Genomic DNA, 18387 nt, shown 5'->3' with positions numbered 1-18387 from the left:
CAGGATGGGGAGATAAGAGCGGGGTGCATGACGCGAATGACACGAAGGCGACGAAGATAGGACCGGGCCAGTCTCCGCCTGTGGATTACCGTTCCCTTGTCTTCCGTGAGATAAGGCCCATGCGGGGATGTCGATCTTGGAGGCGCTGAGGGGTAGATAATTGCAATTCCAACGATGCGAAGATGCGTTGGCAGAAGTCTACAAGCATATCAATATATTCAGTATAGCTCGAGATTGGCATTGGGGAGATTGGATCGAAGTGATCGTGAAAGAGCAGTATCATGTCAACGAATAACTAAGTACCTCGAGATGCTATAGAAAACTGCAGACTGGATCGACAGGTGCCACTCTTCCGCCGAGGCCTTGCAGGATGGTTGGTGGTTGGTGGTTGGTTCATGCGGGGAATACCCAGGTACAGGATGAGATAAGCACGTATTGATAGTGAATTTGAACATGTATCGTTTGTATGAAAGTGGTATCGGACGGGACCAATACCGGCCGATAGCCTACATGACGGTGTTTTGTACTGTTCCATTGATAAAAAACAATCAATACCGATTAGTTTTTACACCCTCTACAGTTGATAGAGCCGTCCTTAATGGAAGACTTCTGGAATTCCCCATCTAGCCTTCCATTTGGGAAAAGAATTCAATGATCACTATTCCAGTAGTAATCCATCAACAGCACCGTGTAATACAAAGCTCATTAGAGTGTCGGCATTCAAACTGTATCAGCCGTGAAATCACCTGCAGCATGGGGTAAGGAACTATCTACAAGGCTAACGGAGCTACCAGCCGTGAACCGAGCCTTCTCAGATCAACCACCTATCAGATGAAGTATACACTCAGCCAGATCAACTACCATGGGCCAGACTCTTCAATGATCCGATTCTCTTCCGACATGAATAGGTTTCCCCGCATTCTTCAGGTTCACGAGGATCATTCCAAGGCGGGGTGTTTGCTTCTTCTCTGTCAGCGTGGATGGTTTATATTCAAGGTGGAGATGCATAGTAGCCTCCCAAAGGGCATATAGCGAAGGGAATTTGTGCTGGTATCTTTGGGCTGATGTGGCGAGAGTAGCCATCCATGGCTACTTAACATGGATGTTAACTAGATGCTACCAGCACACAATGGGATAGCAGTGTCTTTCTCCGAAAGATAAGCTCTGGATTGCCTCTAGACCTCCAGACCATAGTCATTATTCTCGAAGGACATAGACTAACCCTTGAGTTATTGGTCACGCGGTCAAGTCGTTAGCCTATCCCGATTTCCAAAGGTTCTACAGTAACTCAACCCTCATCGTCTGAACATCGAGACAATGGAGGTTTATGAACTCTGCCAGTCACACTAATACCAACTTGTTGAACTGATGCGAGATCTCTTTATGGGAATTCTTTCCCTTCAATGCATCTGAGAGAATCATTCTATCCTCTCTATGGCGATGGATCGCTCGATCAGTCAAGATATCCACTTACCCTTTCGGGCAAAAGTATCCCGTGGACGGCGCAGTACACAGCTGACTTAATAGCCAATTTCAAAAGTATGAGCATATTGCGACTTCAAGATGCTGCATTAAGTGATACCAGGAAGACTTGCATCTATATTCAGAATAATAGTAGTTTCAGCTCTTTTCATGAGCCATATTTGCAACTTGGTCTTTGGTTCTTCTATCGTCGTATCCTTTTTACCAATCATGTACTTTCAACTCTAGCTGGGTGTTTATGCTGTATCAACAAGAATAGACAGAAAGAAATGCTATAGCATTATACTGTCACACAGTACTGTATTAGATCTATTCAGAAAGCCAAATTTCAGTGGTAGTCTTGTGGTTAAGACCAATAGTTCATATCTGAGTTCTTCTGCTGGCCCCGGTAGTGTTGAATAGGATATCCTCTTCCTTACTTCAACTCGTATATTCATACTATGAATGTACGAGTAATGTTGCAGCGCTTCACATTCTTAGTTATGCCTGTACAGTTACTGATCTTTCATAACTAGTATGCGATCATAAAGAGTACGACAGTGCCATAATTGTCTGAGCATAGTTCCATAAACCCTGCAGTAGTACTATCATTGCTATCAACCTCATCCGGCCAAGCTTATCTACTTCCCCTCACCAGCCCCTCATCAATTCGCAAATCACACATCGCATTTCTCACTATGGCTAATCTACTCAAAAGTGATATTTGAATGTCCTAGGTTCACCCTTGGCCTGCCTATTCAGGGGCTAAAATCCGATTGCTTTCCAAGTCCATGATGGAAGAAGTTGCCTCTACTCCAGTCCAAGAGCTATGGTGAACGTCCCCAAAAGGGATGCGCTTGCGAATTTCTATGATTGAGAGCATATAAAACGAGACGAGGGAATCAGTTATAGAATAGTTTTATCATAGTCTCCCCTATCAGGATATAGACTCCCATTTACAAGATGACCGGATTCACATACTACGCCAAGGCCCAGTCTACCTTCAAGCCGCCTCTCATCGCGAATGAAAACGCTTTCCTCGGCGATGTCATCTCAAGGTGAGTTCATACATAGTGAGTACTCCGCTTCAATAGTTCAATATACTGAGCCAGCCTAGCGACAAAGACAATGCCGAAAAGCCCATCTCCTGCGGGTTCTACCGCCTGGAAAAGGGGACACCCCTCGTCTACACCTACACCTACGACGAAATGAAGATCATTCTAGAAGGCCAATTTGAAATTTCCGATGAGACTGGACAAAAAGTGACAGCTTCCCCTGGTGATGTCTTTTATTTCCCCAAGGGGGTGACTATTACCTTTACGACACCCGACTATGGGCTAGCGTTCTTCGTAAGTAGGAGCAGTAGTGGGGAACAAAAACTATGATTGAGGGTCCAACTAACCGATATCGCAGACGGGTCAGCGTGCTGAGGGGCAAGTTTAGATTGGCGTAAGAGAGAGAGAGTATGTGTGTGAAAATACGATGTGAAATGAGATTTGCAAAAATGGTGGAAGATCCCCAAGCGGGCGGATTATAGTACTATGTACATACACATCATGCCTAATCGGGTAGTTTGCTTACCCTCGGACTATCACCCTTGCACGACCAACAAGACTAGTAAAGCAGCAACAAAGGAACAATATAAATACAATTCAATTATGAGGTGAAGAATCAATAATTGAGTAACTACTCTTTCGTTGTATTTCTCACACTCTATTATATGAAGGGTACTACCCTTCAATATATCCTTCCCCTTGACTTACTGTAGAACTGCTAGATACACTCGCACCTCACCTAATTTAATGATAATCTCCGATAGTCAAGACTAGCAGACCCTCCCATCCACTCGATTGGGTCAGGAACAGGAGGAGATGTCCGATGACCTGCAGCGCTTAATCCCCCCGAGTGGACCAAGTTCAGCTCGCCTCGATCAAGTCCGAAGTCTACACAGCCTGGCATGACGTGGGGAGGAAGAGTTGCTCAGGCAACAAAACCAAGAAAATAGACAAAAAGTGGATGAAGCTGAATCGAAGAAATCAAGATCCAGACGATCGGAGTGGAGGCGATCCTGTTTGTGAATTCTATTTTATAATTTATTACATTAGGATAGACAAATACTAATAGTGTAGAATATCCTACTCGCATTACATAGTAGTTTAATTGATTGTTGCTGACTGCAAGTACTCTCCGTCTCCGCCCAAACCTGCCTGATCCCAAGGGGGTTCTTCTCTCCCTTCTTCAACTTCAACCTCCTTCTTCCCCTCAAACTTGGGTTTCTCTCCATCTTCAATCTGATTGTTTCTTCTCATACACATACACATACATTCACTCACCATGGCTATCGATGTCGACGGTGGCCTTCGACTACCCAATCCCCCACCACTTCTTCATACTCGCTCCGGCAATGAATCCTTCGATCGCCCCTCCACCCCCGCCGGCAATGGCTTCACCAGTCCCCCACAAACCCCTCAAGGAAGTCCAAGTAAATCGCGAGCACCTCCGGGCGCTCTCGATCTACCAAATGTCTTCGATAAGGCCTTGAAATTGACACCAACATCCCCTTCAAAATCCACCCATAACCACTTCAATCATCCCATGTTCACCGATCGCGAGCGCGGTCCAGATGACTTTAACGAAAGTGTCATCCATCAGCGTCCGACAAGTCCTACGCGTCGCGCAAACAAAGAAAATACACCTCCGACCACTGCTCGTCTTCAGAAAGATTTGGGAGCCAACCCGACCCCCGCGGCCATCTCTCGTCATGAGCCCTATCAGCAGCGAGAGGACACGTCCAAGCGCCAGGTTCAGCTGCGCGGGCTGACCCCCGAGGAGATGGAGAAGTTACAACAACCTAAGGTCAAGCGTTTGGTAAATGTGACTCAATTATGTAAGTTCTGACGAAAAAAAAAAGGATCCTGGTCGAGATGAGGTTATGTATACTGATATGATACTGTTTGCAGACTTCCTCGATCACTACTTTGATCTCCTCAGCTATGTACACAATCGTCAGACCCGCCACTCTCAATTCAAGGCCGCCTATCCTGAACCTCCCACAACCCCCAACGAAGAATATGAACCAGCTCTCCTTAAATATCTCGGCCGTGAGCGCGCGCACTTACGGAAGCGTCGCACCCGTCTGCGCCAGCACGATTTCCAGATCCTCACACAAGTTGGTCAGGGTGGTTATGGTCAGGTTTATTTAGCCCAGAAGAAGGATACCCGTGAAGTGTGTGCTCTCAAGGTGATGAGCAAGAAGCTTTTATTCAAACTGGATGAAATTCGTCACATTCTCACCGAGCGCGACATTCTGACGGCCGCCAAAAGTGAGTGGCTTGTCAAACTTCTATATGCCTTCCAAGATGATTCGCAAATATATCTCGCGATGGAGTACGTGCCTGGCGGTGATTTCCGCACATTACTTAATAACACAGGTGTTTTGCACAATCGACATGCGCGGTTTTATATCGCGGAGATGTTCAGCTGTGTCGACGCACTCCATGTTCTTGGTTATATTCACCGTGATTTGAAGCCCGAGAATTTCTTGATCGATTCAACGGGCCATGTGAAATTGACCGATTTTGGTCTCGCCGCTGGTATGCTGAGTCCTGGGAAGATCGAGTCGATGCGGGTGAAGCTAGAAGAAGTGGGCAATACCCCTGTCCCGTTCGGCCGACCCATGGAACAGCGAACAATGGCCGAGCGTCGACAAGGCTACCGAACTCTACGTGAGCGCGAAGTCAACTATGCCAAGTCGATTGTTGGATCGCCCGACTACATGGCACCGGAAGTGCTGAAGGGTGAACAGTATGATTTTACGGTCGATTACTGGAGTCTGGGTTGTATGCTTTTCGAGGCCCTTGCCGGATATCCACCATTCGCCGGTGCGACAGTTGACGAAACCTGGCAAAACCTGAAGCGCTGGCAAAAGGTACTCCGCAAACCTGTATACGAAGACCCGAATTATTTCCTCTCGCGCCGGACGTGGGACCTCATCACCAAGCTGGTTGCTGCTAAGGAACAGCGATTCAAGAACATACACGAGATTCACGCCCACGACTATTTTAGCGAGGTTGACTTCAACCGTCTTCGCGAGCAACGCGCACCCTTTGTGCCGGAGTTGGACTCGGAGACGGACGCAGGATACTTTGACGATTTTGGCAATGAAGCTGATATGGCTAAGTACAAGGAGGTTCATGATAAGCAGCGTGCTCTGGAGGATATGGCCGACCGTGATGATAAGATGAGTAAAGGATTATTTGTTGGATTTACATTCCGGTATGTTCATTCCCCCTCGAATCCCATAATGAAGTACTGAAGTACTAATTGATTAATTTTCTAGCCACCGCAAGCCAGCTGTCGATAGCACCGGTCGCAGTTCGCCACGTAAACCCATTGCGACAGATGGTAGCTTCGGAACGATGTTTTAATAACACCATTTTATCTGATTGGGGTTTGCTTCACCTTATCTATCCTTTCCTCCCATTCATTGTTTCATCCGATTCCAAGCTGGCTTGATCGATGATCGAGAATGCGTATGTGTTTAATGGCGCTTCTTTCTTTTCTCTTTATTCCATGCATTTCTACTGCTGTGTTTGATTCCTTTGTACTGCAACTCACTAGTTCTGCTAGTTTATTCTTCATTTGGTTAAGGTGTCTTATGAAGGAGCTCTAAAATTGATTGTATGATACAATAGACGCAGTAATTAACGCAGTGAAATCACGATTCCATAGTACGTGTAGTGCAGTGTAGTTTGCAATAGTTGTACAATGCCATACAGTGTATTCATTTCAACGCCCCGACAATGAAGCTATGCCGTGCTTTAGTTCTCGGGCAATTGACGAACCATACGAAGAATCTCAGACTCGCCATCACCAATAACAGCACGACCATTCACCCAATCAACAGTCTAAGTCAATTAGCAACAGATCACCTCCACCAGAAGCCGAGACCAGGGTACGGAAAGAGAAATACTTACAACAGGCTTAACAAAGCTATTGCCATCAGCCTTAAATCTCTTAATAGCATCCTCGGCATCCTTCGCATCACGAATGAGTTCGGAAACGGCGTATGTCTCCTTATTTCCCAGACCGCCTGTTCCGGAAGTAGGCGAGATGTAATCCAGGATAGAACGGAGTTGGTCTGTTGTTGGGTTATCGGTTGTGATTTCCAATTCGAATTGGCCGCGTTGTTGCTTTGCGTGGGCGGAGTGATCGCTTGCTTGATCTTCTGTTGCTGAGGATGTGGCTTGGGCTGAGGCTTGTTTTAGGATGTTTAGGGTTCGGGTTGAGGCTGAGATACTGGGGGAGTGGAAGAGGGTGATTGGGTCGAGGGTTTTGCTCTAGATATCATTGTTAGCATGCTTCTCTGGGGGAGATGGAGCTGAAGCTGAAGCTGGGATTGAGACGTACGAAGCGAAACATCTTGGTGGGTTGGTATTGGTTTGGAATTTATGGGAAGATTGTAGAGAGAATTGTAGAGGAGAGAAGGTGAGGAAGAGGAGTGAAAGTGGAAGTTGAGTTGGAGTTGGCAGTTGGCGCGGGTGATGTCATCTCCAAGTTTCGCTGGGTCACGTGTAGCTCCCGTGTTTACTTCGGGTTGCCTCGGTTATTCCTCAATCCTCCACGATGTATAAAAGTACATTTTTGATTGGTCAGTCTAGCAATTGATGTTCATTGCTGGTATACAGGCAATCTGAGAGGAAGAGTGAGGGAGGGTCTTCGTAGTATAGCTCTACTGGAGTAGAGCTATACTATAGCATACCTATGCTTTAGGAAATTCATGGATGCTTCGGGAAGCCAGATATCATTTCTTCAAACCCGGTCTTTCAAGATTCGCAACAGCAAGTCCAGTCAAAATAACCAAATCCCGTATATCCCGGGTATCAGGTCCTTCTAAACCCAAGTCCAAATTCTCAAGAAAGACAAACCAATCCGGATTCATAACTGCAATAACACGATCCGGTACAATATCCATCTCTGTCTCCCTAGACGCACAAGTTATCCGACAAAGACGCGTATCCTCCCCCATTTCAAACGGTAAACTTGGTTTGGCCTCTTTATCCCTCCATCCCCAACTGTTATTCCGAAACCATGATATGACTCGATTAGATCGAGTCAGCTCCTGGGAGGTTTCATCTTCAGATGATTCATCTACCTTGCTGAACTGAAAATGCTCTCGCAATTTCTCATCGAATCTCCACCGCTCGTTATTGCTTAACCTCACCCATCCCCGATATTGTAAGCAGCAAGTGCAACAAAAAAGTGGGGGAGGATCGACGTCGATACTGCCGACAATGTTCTTTGGATTGAAAGTGAGGTTTTCGGGTTTGCTCTCCTTTAAGGATATCGTGTCCTCTTCGGATCTGGTGATGATGAAGTCACTTCGACTCAACTTGTACTTGCCCGTCTCTAATTGTGAAAGAGTCATTCCAAAGAATGCAGGACTCCACAGATTATATGCCGGGAATCCGTCTCCATCTTCCCAGTTGGGGGTTTGGCTGATCTGGAATTGAAGGCGTGGCTCGGAGGTGAAAAGCGAAATTATGGCTTTGTTCAAACCCTGTGGCTCTGGTTTTATTCGGAGGAGCTCTGTGTATTTGAGTTGGGATGGCTGCTTTGGTGATTTCGGACAACTATTAGAGCTGTTTGAAGCTAGTTAGTACGAGTCCTTTTGCTACAACGTCGTGAACGCATGTTACTCACATGGCTTCTGTATTTGCATTTACATCGGTATTCATTTTGGAGCCGGAAATGAGACTTATTTTTGAAAGGTCGTATACCAGAATGATAGTGGACAGATATGACAGATATTAAGGGACAGATATACGATAGTGCATTTGATCTGCGAATAATTTTCGACGATAATATGACTGAGAAATGTTATGTAGCTGACTGGGGTATTGGTTTAGTGCTGACTTTCAGCCTCATTTGACGTGTCATCCTAAAAGCTTTGGGCACGAACTTTGCAGGTATCCCGGTCATTTTCGCAAGCAACTCGTATAGATCGAACCCTGTTTTACTGTTGCCGAGGCCGATGTCCGCGATTCCTATTACCCTTCGCCAATTGCTGTAGAATTTCAAGATTTATACCTCGAAACCTTCCGTCACTCACAGAAGCCGGTAGCAAATCACGGCCTCATCAGGCACGCCAATAGCTATATTCTCTAAACACGGCTGATGCATATCTTGATTTCTACCAGGACATTGATAAAGCAAGTACTGAAGGTTCAGTACTTGCTTCGAACTCCACCTGTCCATGCGATTGGAAGATCCGACCTTACAGGTAGAGTCGTGCGCAACGATTTAAAGTGAAGCTCGATGCCGGGGTCATACAAGAGAAACAGGAGTGCCTCAGCCCCAAGTTAAGGAAGGCTCAAATATGTGTTCGTTGCACCGTAAATAGAATGATGGTCTGTCGATCTTCTCAGACCCTTTTGTGCAAAACGCTGGCGAGCCTTGAGTTGAAATATCTTACTTTCCTCACACCTGCAATACCTTCAAGTTCTGGGCTTAGTTCCAGTTCTAATTTCCATTCGATAACAAATAGTATTTTTTTAATTACACCGTGCACCTTGATTGTCACATCGAAAGCATCAAGGCCTCCCATCTTGTTCAATTTAGGCTCGAAATGAGTGGATTTGATCATTTTGAACAATTTCGTAAGTGTAAGTTTGTAAAAATAGAATTATTACTGTCATTCGCATCTAGCGATGTAGTAGCAAGGTACAGACAGTACTTAGTCTCTTTCAGAACCTGAACAGCAGCAAGAACAGCATAAGCACCATCCTTGGTCATCGTTTCGACCGCGACCATCAGTGTAATTACCTGCTCTTTGAGTTCTGGCATTCATTTCAATATTATTTGCATATCCTTGGTTAGCCACTTGGTAATTACCTCCCTGGTAGTTCATGCTATGGCTTTGGCCATTGTCTCTCGACTCAATATTATTTCTATCCCTTGTGGATATCGAAGTTATCTCCATATTGTTCAAATTTCCCTGGTCGTTAAATTGATCATTGTGGCCCAGGCCGTAGCCTCTTGACTCCGCGTAAAGCACATGCTGGGGTTCTGCTTCTCCAATTACCCTTTCATTTGCGTTATCAGCTGCTCCTTGAAATCTCCGTTTCCGTCTCTCTTTGGCCTGTTCTAATTCTCTTTCTGATTGCCTTTCAGCTTTTTCCCGCAGTGTTTGATTGTGTAGTCTCTTCACTTCACTCGGTGGAGGCAGTCTCGTTCGATCTCCCTTTGAACGTGCCGTAGATGCGTTTCTTTTCCACTCCATCCTTTGTTTCCTTTCTCTTCTTTCTTTCGCTTCGAATTGCTCAACCATTCGCTGAAAGTTTCGCTCCGCGATGCTAGCGGCTGCTTGTCCACGAGCTGGCACTTGATTGGGCGCTTTTTGTTCAAGCGGCTGCTGACGGGTGACATCGTCTTCTCTAACCGCACCTGTTTCCTGAGCTTCAATTTCTGGGCTGCTAGGCATCTGTTCCACATCTCCCACTGGCGCTTTTCCTTCGTACATCCTATCCATTGCTGTCTCAATTCGCTCCCTCTGTTCACCTTGACTTTCGCCTACTTCGTACTCTTCACATTTGTTCGCCAGAAACTCCCCGTGACTAATCTCCCAGATGGCGTCATATACTTTTGGCTCATTTGATAACCATTCGTAGTAAGGCTTGTTCAAAAGCTCACTTCGGTTCAAAGACGAGTATTGATCGATCCATGTGCGAGCAGCGACCTCCGCATCAGGATCATCCGCAACGACCAAGTCGGACTGGGGGTACAAACCTCCATGCATTGCTCGAAGCTCCCGAGCAAGCCCCTTTTGACCTTCTGGCCAGGGTGTTAAGCTCCCGTTGTCATACCTTGTACCGTATTTCATCCCATCCGGTGTAATGACGTCCGCTAGACGGGTACAGGACGAGAGCACCACATCAGGGTTGTCTCTCCTTAATTCTAAAACAACATCGATCATGGCTCGATCGACGCGGCTCTCGAACAGGATCTCTAGGTCAGAGAAGTCAAGGGATTCTCCTGTCAAGGGGTTTGCTGGGCCGTTCGAAGGCTTTTTTGATTCTGGATAACCGTGATAACCGAGGCCCAGGCCACTATATACAATTTCAAGCATGAAGTTGTATACGCCCTCGCCTATTTCAATATTAACAAAGGACTGAATTTGCTCTCTGGCGACGCTGGTAAGATGTTCCAGCGTGAGAGAATTCCAGCGTTCTTTAATAGAAGCACGCGGGCTCATCCCCCTTCGTTGCATTGCAAGATCAACCAGAGGTCCTGGATAAAAGACCATTGTTAAATTCGGACATTCGAAGAGTTGATCTGGATGAAATTGACGACCGTATTCTGCTCGAGCATACTGTCGAGCTCTGTGTATAAGCATTCCATAAGAAGCATATCGGATATTGTAACCCTTCAGAATTACATTTTGGCGCTGATATTCGGTATCGGATATGAACATTCGTGCTCGAGGATTCTTGACTTTGGGGTAATGTGAGGTAAACTCGACAATAGCCTTCGCAAAGTCGTCTTCTCTCAAATCGATTTGAAGCCCATAAGGGATTGTATGATCCATATGCATTGCCTGTCTCAATCGGGGCACTTTCTCATGCGCGCGGAGATATGTACTTGCAAAGTCGAGATTATCCAAATCCACTCGTCTAGAAACAAGCTGTGTTTCCTGGACCTGTTCGTAGGCGAGCTCAGACCAATCTTGTAATCTCCACGAAGTGACACGTTCGGGGCCTAGGTCATGGGCTATAAATTGATAGTTTCGAGTGTCAGGGCCAGAAGAGTCAGAGCCGAAGCGACAATCAACCTCATGGAGGAAAAAATTGTGTGCAAATCCCCAAGCAATGGCAGAGAGTGAATTTTCCACAATGTGCGCGGCACGTTCATAGTACCCGCGATGGCAGAATACAAGGCCAAATCTTCCTGGTCGTATTTTGTGCTGTATTCTGGGGTATCCAGCGTGCGCTCTTTTGATCGTCCCCGATGAGAATCTGCAATATACTTTCTTTTGTGCTGACCAGTCGTCATACCCAGGGGGGAGTTCGGGCAATTGTCTGCGATGGATAAATTCGCCCCTTCTCCTTAACAAATCTGCCATGGCGACGACAGTGTCTCAAATTCTCTCAATATACAAAGTGCTGATGTGTGAGAGGTGTGAGAAACCAGCTTAACTGCAAAGAGAGTCACAGTTGGAGGTTCAGGCTTGTTGCGAATGTTTTTGGGACCAGTAATACTTTTTAGACAAAATGATAAAGTAGGTAGTCGAGAGGGTAAGCTGTCGGCCAACTTTACCGACTACTTATATTACCAACTCACAATCTATAGAAATAGTCAAATACTGCAGCACCGCTCTCACTGGTCCTCCAAGCTTGATGCAAGCCCTAGCCTCATAAATAGAATGAGTCTTGGCGTGATGGTTTGTCTAGTATGTACATAAGCACTGAAGGTACAACACACGAATCCAAACATTCTTTGGCCACAGAAGAGACACAGAACCGCAGATAGCGCAAATTTGTAAATGTATTCTTCCGTATGTCTTGGTGTGGCTGTTACTAGTCAGTACCCAGTGGCAGTTAGTCAAGCCCTGGACTTTCGCCAATTGGTCAGGTTTATATTTGTGCTTTTCTCCGCAGTACAAAATCTTAAATGCCGTAGAGTATCTGGAGAAAATGTTAATTACGTTGATAGTCATGGCATGTTGGAATTCATGATCGGAAATTTCTGCCATGAGATACCATGAACCGTAAATACAAATGTGTAATTTATCCGTTTCTAGGGCATGGCACTAATGCGAGGTAATAAGCCACTCGTAATCATCTCAGAAACTGCAAGGAACCTCACAAGGAGTAAACTTCACAAGGAGTAGATCTGTCGGTATATCCTCTAAAGAGGAAATTAGGTTACTCCAACTATCCTCTGCAATGCCGGGCATTTTTAGCAGCCCCTAATGCCCTGAACCTGCTGATGAGACTGGCAAATTGTATCTATGGCGTAATGCAAGGCAGACTAGCTCATACTTTGATAAAGAATAGCCGGGGTCTTTCTTTCTTGCCACGCCTCATGCCGCAGACAGGGTTCATTTATAGCCTACCAAGTTGTTCGAGCCGCTTTCCAAAAGCCATGCAGCTTGTACGGGGGTGGCTTAAAATGCCTACTCCCTCAATTTCGTGGTGGCTATGGAATGGACTGCATGGATAAAGCCCGAAAGAACCCCGATATCTGCATGATCTTGTACAATCACCGTCAGCAGCCATCCTTTCCCCAGCCCCGCGAACTAGTCCGTTTCGCAACAGCCATGCAGCTCATGCCGTGGCAAGGCGGAATTTTGCTCTAGTTGGTTCGCCTCTCGGGTTGCTTTGGACGTTGGCATGCATCCATACCAATAAGCATTGGCTTGGGATTTCTCCTCTGTTATATTTGTGGTGGCGATGTAAGAACTTGATTTTTGTCTTACTTGCACTTAAATCAAGTCACGGTTGAGCCTCATTTAAAAACGTTAAGACATCATTTTGATAAGTCTATTAAAGTGGAAGAATAATCTGATCTTCTGTATACAACACTTTGACATTAATTAATGATGGAAACCAGAGAAGAGAAACTTGCAACATGGGCTGACCTTTCTGTCGATGGCCAGCAAGGTATCAGGTTCTTGGAAGGATCAATTCCTTTGGTCCCCAATAACCTCAATAACCAAGCTCGCTTTTCTCAAGATCGATATGAATGTAGTCAAATTGATCATCTCCTTCAAACAAACAACGATGGCTCTGATTTATGGCACTTCAAAGTGATATCCTTTCCCCAGATCCAACTGGGAAGACTCCGACTCTCCATGTCCAAGCCGGTCTTTCAGAATATCCAAGAGTCTTGGAACTTACACCCGCGCACCATCGAAGTTTTCCTCGCAAATAACGGTGTTTTTACGAATTTCCACTGCTCTCATAGTGGGCGCACCTATTTCATCCTGAAAGTGGCCAATTCGCGTACGACAGGTTTTGATTGCGCCTCTGTAACCTGTGACCCTTCTCATCGCACTACTTACGTCCTATATCAACACATTCGAGATGAAGATTCCGTCTTCGCTACTTTGACCTCTTCACTAGAGCGATGCATTGATCCTCTGTTTTTCATCGCCGCGCTTTATCGCTCACATCATCAGCAGATCGAAGCCTACCGAAATACCATCGACGATGCAATCCTCAAAATCGAGCGACAAACTGGTCTCGGAGTCCCCGCAAACCTGAACGGACGTCGTGCGAGCTTAGACAAAGAGCCAATGCATTTCAGTTCGAAGGGAACCATCCAGCAGCTGAGCTACTGCCAATCCGACGTGGCAATAATTAAACATGTTGGGCGGTGCTGTTTGGAATGCGGAGATTGGCTGGTACAGTTGTTCGACGAGACCCTTCTCAAAGAGCATAATACGAAGTCGAGCACAAATCAAATTGGAAAAGGCCTTGAAGTATCGAAGAGCCTCAGGGCAGCGCGGTTGATGAGTCGCGATGATGTGGAATACACGCGGCGAAGGAGTAAAATGCTGTTGTCGCAAATACAGCAAATAGGGGAGCGGGCGCAAAGCCAGACTAATTTTGTGAGCATTCAACATTAGGTCAGTAATTGATGTGCAGTAACTTATTGTTCATACCAGCTACTTGCGACCCTATCCCAAAGCGATACAGAATACTCCGCCTCCATCGCTATAGACGGGAAAAGTGATAGCAACGCAATGAAAGCCATTTCCATTCTCGGTGCCATTTACTTACCAGGGACATGCGTGGCTACACTACTCAGTATGGACATATTTATCTGGCGTGATGCAGATGGCACACTGAAAATATCTCCAAGTATCTGGATATACTGGACGATAGCGTTGCCATTAACTCTCGCGACTTTCGTTGTGTGGATTGCTTGGTCTAGAAGAGAAGACAGGAAGAGTGAGAAACGGTTGACCATCTCCCATACTAAGCCTCGTTTTGGGCCCGACAGTACTGTTCAGGAGAATACTGGCACTGTCTTAGACCAGGCTGGTGGTTCTGGCCATCTGGCTTTTTGGCATGAATGGGTGCCCCGTCGGCGTGATATATGGAGGGTGTAAGGTTTCAGTCTTCTCATGCTGCGATAAATAAAACCATCGACAAAGGAAATGCCCTAATCATGAGGCAAATCTAGTAAAGAGTACACATGAATTTGTCTTGCGACTGCCATATATCCATTCCTCATGTGGAGTCCGTAGAAGCAGAGGACCAAAACAGTGACGAAATTGCCAATTACGGCCACGGTAATTCCCAAAGCGATGAAAAAACAACTCGGTGGCTGATGAAGTCATTTTTGGGGGTTATTCGACTGTATTCTGATGAAGTGTAGTCATGAGCTCCCCAATGTGACGGTAACGGAAATCACCTGATGGGCAGCCTAAGAAGGCCATACAGAGTTTCCGATCCAGTTCAATTGGACATTACACATCTCCACTCTCAATTTCTCGCCACAATCAACCAGCCAGTTTGATATCTCACTATGGACCATTCAATGGGCATGGACTCAATAGATGGGATGGCCATGTCTGCCAGCTCGGGCTCCAGCTCCTCTATGAGCATGCCAGTGGTCTTCAGCGATTCCCACACCACGCCTCTTTTCTCCAATGCATGGAAGCCCAGCTCCCCTAGTACCTATGCAGGCACATGTATCTTTCTCGTTGTTCTTGCCATCATTTACCGGGGCCTTCTCGCCTTCAAAGCTGTCATGGAACGACGGTGGCATGCTGCTCATCTCTGCGGGCGATATGTTGCTGTTACAGGCAAGAATCATGAATCTGGCTGTACTGAGTCTATCCCCGATGCAAAAATTGGGACCTTGGTCGATGCACAAGGCGTTGAGGAGGATATCCAGATCGTCCGCAGCGTAGATGATGGCCCGATGCCATGGCGGTTTAGCGTTGATCTTCCACGTGCGGGCTTGTTGATAATCATCCTGGGCATTTCATATCTATTGTGAGTTGACTACACTACTGCATGAACTCGACCATACAATTTTCAAGACTAATATATTCAGGATGCTTGCCGTCATGACGCAAAATATTGGGTACTTTTGCTCGGTCCTCGCTGGGGCCTTTCTAGGGGAGCTGGGTGTTGGTCGCTACATCCACCTGAATGACCACGCGCATTGAAGAGCTACGATATTGTGTTGGAAAAGCACTTTCTTTTATATTGACCATTGAGCTAGCCATATCTTTGTATAGCCAGATACCAATTCTATCTTCAATTTTTGTCTGAACAATTCGATGCATGCATCATTTAATGCCAACGTTGGATCTAACCCAATACGGAGATATCCGCCTAACCTCATTCTGACTAGCGTAGTTGAACCCTGATCATCTGCGCTAGTCCAGATCAGGACAGATATAGTGGGGTGAATATCCAATATTGGCCAATCACATGGTCGAAGGAGCCGTAAATATTGTATTGGACAGGTACAAGTTGAAGGCTGCAATCTGCTCGCTGCTGACTAGGATTCAGACGGAAGGCTGCAGTTTTATTTTCCAGTGAAGAGGTCCCTTAAATTCGATCCCTGAAAATTCTAGACACACAAAGAAAATTCAGGCAAATTCAGGCACGCACGGGTAGGTTTGGACGTCGAAGACCCTTGGGTCCCTGGCCCGCTCTGACATCTCATCCACATTGACGTTTGTTTACACTCTCCAACCCTAGAAGAGCTCGAAGCATCACAACCACTACTACACAATGGAAGAATATCTTCTACAAAATGTACAGCGATATCAATTGCTCGTCAAGCGATTTGTGCCGCCGCCTGCCAAACGGAATGCTGCCCCCGAGCCAACGGCCAGCAACCTCGTCGTGGCGACGCGTATCCGCCCGATTCTGGAAGATGAAATATCGTCGGGGCAAGTGCCTGCTATTTTCACTCGAAAGAATGAGAGTGGAGTAGTTGATTTGCATGAACTGAAAAGGGTTGTACGGGGTTTGCCCACTTTGAATGTGAGTATTGACTCGCTGTGGGATCGGACAGAATCCACTCCCTGAAGTAACGATCTCTTCATTCGCCGAAGATCCCGAGATTTGCCTACAGTCAGCAACTGTTCACTTTCTAGGGAGGCTAAGTAGCTCTTTCTAGTCATCGGTCTACCAAGCTGGAAAGGTTTATGGCGCAGATTCTACAACTGATACCATTTACGAGGATATAGTGCATCCTCTTCTGCCATGGGTGTGGGCAGGAAACGTGGGAACTCTTTTCGCCTATGGTCAAACCGGATCTGGCAAAACATTCAGTATCAGCCGTCTCGAAAGATCCGTTGCAGGTGCTTTGTTTGATGGGTCATTGCCCGGAAAAAGAAAGATATTCGTCTCCATCTTCGAGCTTGCTGGGTCATCTGCGCGAGGTACGATGTCATCAATCGGAGGGACTAGAACCTATACTCCATCTTTCAAGTCCATTTGACCTAATCTCTGACAGATCTACTCTCCTCGCAACTGACCGGCCCCGCGCCTTTTCAACTACTTGAAGACTCCTTTGGAGATATCCAGCTATCAGGTGCTTCGGAATTCGAAGTCGGCTTTACTGGTGAGTTCCTACAGCTCATCGAGCAAGCTACCGCTTACCGCAAAACGGCATCCACGGAGAAAAATAGCGGTTCTTCACGAAGCCATGCTGTTTGTCGTCTTCGAATTGTGAACCCAGATGCCAATGTCGTGGACGATGGGTATCTTTACCTCGTCGATCTAGCCGGGTCCGAGGCTGCCCGCGATATCTTTGACCACAGTGCGGACCGAATGAAAGAAACTCGTGAAATCAACATGAGTCTATCTGTGCTGAAGGATTGTATTCGGAGCATTGCAGGTGTTAGCACCTCCAATTCGAAGAAGTCTTATGTTCCTTTTCGCCAAAGCACCTTGACAAAGACCCTCAAGCATGTATTTGACCCTTCTGGCGCCCGTAAATGCAAAACTGCGGTGCTTGCATGTGTCAATCCGAGTTTCCTGGATACAGGAGCAACGAAGAATACTCTTCGATACGCAGAGATGCTCTTCGCCACGCGGACGACACATAAACAGCCCGGCCATAACCCGAATGTGCCGATGACATGGTCAAACAAGGATGTCCGCCACTACATTGTCACCAAAGTACTTCTCATCTCATTCTATACTTTCTATCGGATGGGAAAAGCTAACATATGTTTTGATATAGTCTGGTAATCCATCAGTCGCACCTTTTGATCTCGCGCCGAACGAAACGGGCGCTCAACTCTTACGCCTACCAGTAGAGATCTTTGTGGAGCGATGCATGAAAACACCTGGAGTTACAGAAGATCAGGCTAGAGCCTTCCACCTGAAACTTTGGTCCTTACACACTGACTCGCAGCAAAAGCAATCTACAAAGAAAGCCGGTCAAGGGAGCGGAACGACGGATCGACAAACCCTCGCCATGTCAAACAAGTCCAGCCGAGACTTATCTGAAACCAGCCCAGGTCCTCCATTTATCGAAAGAATTCGCCCCGGTATTACTATCAGTTGGAATCCACCAGCCCATTTTCCCTTCCACCAAAAGTCTCAGAATCTAGCAGTTGTACTTTGCCCGCAGGATGCGGCTGGAGAGCACGCAGTTGATGTACGAGGGAATTTTGTACAGCGTTCCCAAAATGGAGAAAAGGCATTCCTTTGCGCGTTAGTCTTATCTGGTGAGACTGCTCTATCCTACGAGATCCATCTATGGAAGCAGTTTGTTGTTCCGGTACAGGATATGCAGGCGGAAGTAATTCTCGAGTATGATCCTGCAACACGATATTATCATATTTCGGTATAGTCTAGAATACAGCTCGGAGCTTCCGATGGCTCAATCTCTGCTCTGATCATGGAGGTGTCTCTTAGACTTTTCAAAATCAAAATCCATTTCATA

At 46.3% G+C, this 18387-nt stretch overlaps 8 protein-coding genes across 8 annotated transcripts; 5 read left to right on the top strand and 3 right to left on the bottom strand.

Moving 5' to 3' along the window:
• Positions 1-2424: 2424 nt before the first annotated feature.
• On the top strand, positions 2425-2904 carry N7469_000320 (cupin domain-containing protein; the record flags this gene model as incomplete). Its single annotated transcript, XM_056639240.1, has 3 exons — positions 2425-2519; positions 2579-2810; positions 2875-2904. 3 exons carry the CDS (start codon positions 2425-2427, stop codon positions 2902-2904), a joined length of 357 nt encoding a protein of 118 aa, XP_056504997.1.
• An 891-nt stretch (positions 2905-3795) lies between these two features.
• On the top strand, positions 3796-5888 carry N7469_000319 (putative serine/threonine protein kinase; the record flags this gene model as incomplete). The annotated part of the gene is made up of 3 exons (XM_056639239.1): positions 3796-4348; positions 4422-5736; positions 5801-5888. The coding sequence occupies 3 exons, from the start codon at positions 3796-3798 to the stop codon at positions 5886-5888; spliced, it is 1956 nt and encodes a 651-aa protein (XP_056504996.1).
• A 393-nt stretch (positions 5889-6281) lies between these two features.
• Positions 6282-6882, bottom strand: N7469_000318 (uncharacterized protein; the record flags this gene model as incomplete). The annotated part of the gene is made up of 3 exons (XM_056639238.1): positions 6282-6368; positions 6438-6800; positions 6871-6882. 3 exons carry the CDS (start codon positions 6880-6882, stop codon positions 6282-6284), a joined length of 462 nt encoding a protein of 153 aa, XP_056504995.1.
• Positions 6883-7264: 382 nt separating this feature from the next.
• Positions 7265-8198, bottom strand: N7469_000317 (uncharacterized protein; the record flags this gene model as incomplete). The annotated part of the gene is made up of 2 exons (XM_056639237.1): positions 7265-8093; positions 8164-8198. 2 exons carry the CDS (start codon positions 8196-8198, stop codon positions 7265-7267), a joined length of 864 nt encoding a protein of 287 aa, XP_056504994.1.
• Positions 8199-9671: 1473 nt separating this feature from the next.
• N7469_000316 (uncharacterized protein) lies at positions 9672-11511 on the bottom strand (the record flags this gene model as incomplete). Its single annotated transcript, XM_056639236.1, has 3 exons — positions 9672-9703; positions 9880-11229; positions 11376-11511. The coding sequence occupies 3 exons, from the start codon at positions 11509-11511 to the stop codon at positions 9672-9674; spliced, it is 1518 nt and encodes a 505-aa protein (XP_056504993.1).
• A 1549-nt stretch (positions 11512-13060) lies between these two features.
• On the top strand, positions 13061-14575 carry N7469_000315 (uncharacterized protein; the record flags this gene model as incomplete). Its single annotated transcript, XM_056639235.1, has 2 exons — positions 13061-14071; positions 14129-14575. The coding sequence occupies 2 exons, from the start codon at positions 13061-13063 to the stop codon at positions 14573-14575; spliced, it is 1458 nt and encodes a 485-aa protein (XP_056504992.1).
• Positions 14576-15006: 431 nt separating this feature from the next.
• Positions 15007-15643, top strand: N7469_000314 (copper transporter family protein; the record flags this gene model as incomplete). Its single annotated transcript, XM_056639234.1, has 2 exons — positions 15007-15467; positions 15529-15643. The coding sequence occupies 2 exons, from the start codon at positions 15007-15009 to the stop codon at positions 15641-15643; spliced, it is 576 nt and encodes a 191-aa protein (XP_056504991.1).
• Positions 15644-16217: 574 nt separating this feature from the next.
• On the top strand, positions 16218-18294 carry N7469_000313 (uncharacterized protein; the record flags this gene model as incomplete). The annotated part of the gene is made up of 4 exons (XM_056639233.1): positions 16218-16472; positions 16609-16873; positions 16948-17615; positions 17680-18294. The coding sequence occupies 4 exons, from the start codon at positions 16218-16220 to the stop codon at positions 18292-18294; spliced, it is 1803 nt and encodes a 600-aa protein (XP_056504990.1).
• Positions 18295-18387: the final 93 nt, after the last annotated feature.

Source organism: Penicillium citrinum (assembly GCF_028827155.1).
Source record: "Penicillium citrinum strain IBT 23319 chromosome Unknown utg000001l:1.0-4955037.0:1.0-4956770.0, whole genome shotgun sequence".
Taxonomy (NCBI): Eukaryota; Fungi; Ascomycota; class Eurotiomycetes; order Eurotiales; family Aspergillaceae; genus Penicillium; species Penicillium citrinum.
This window is presented reverse-complemented; position numbering and strand designations above follow the sequence as displayed.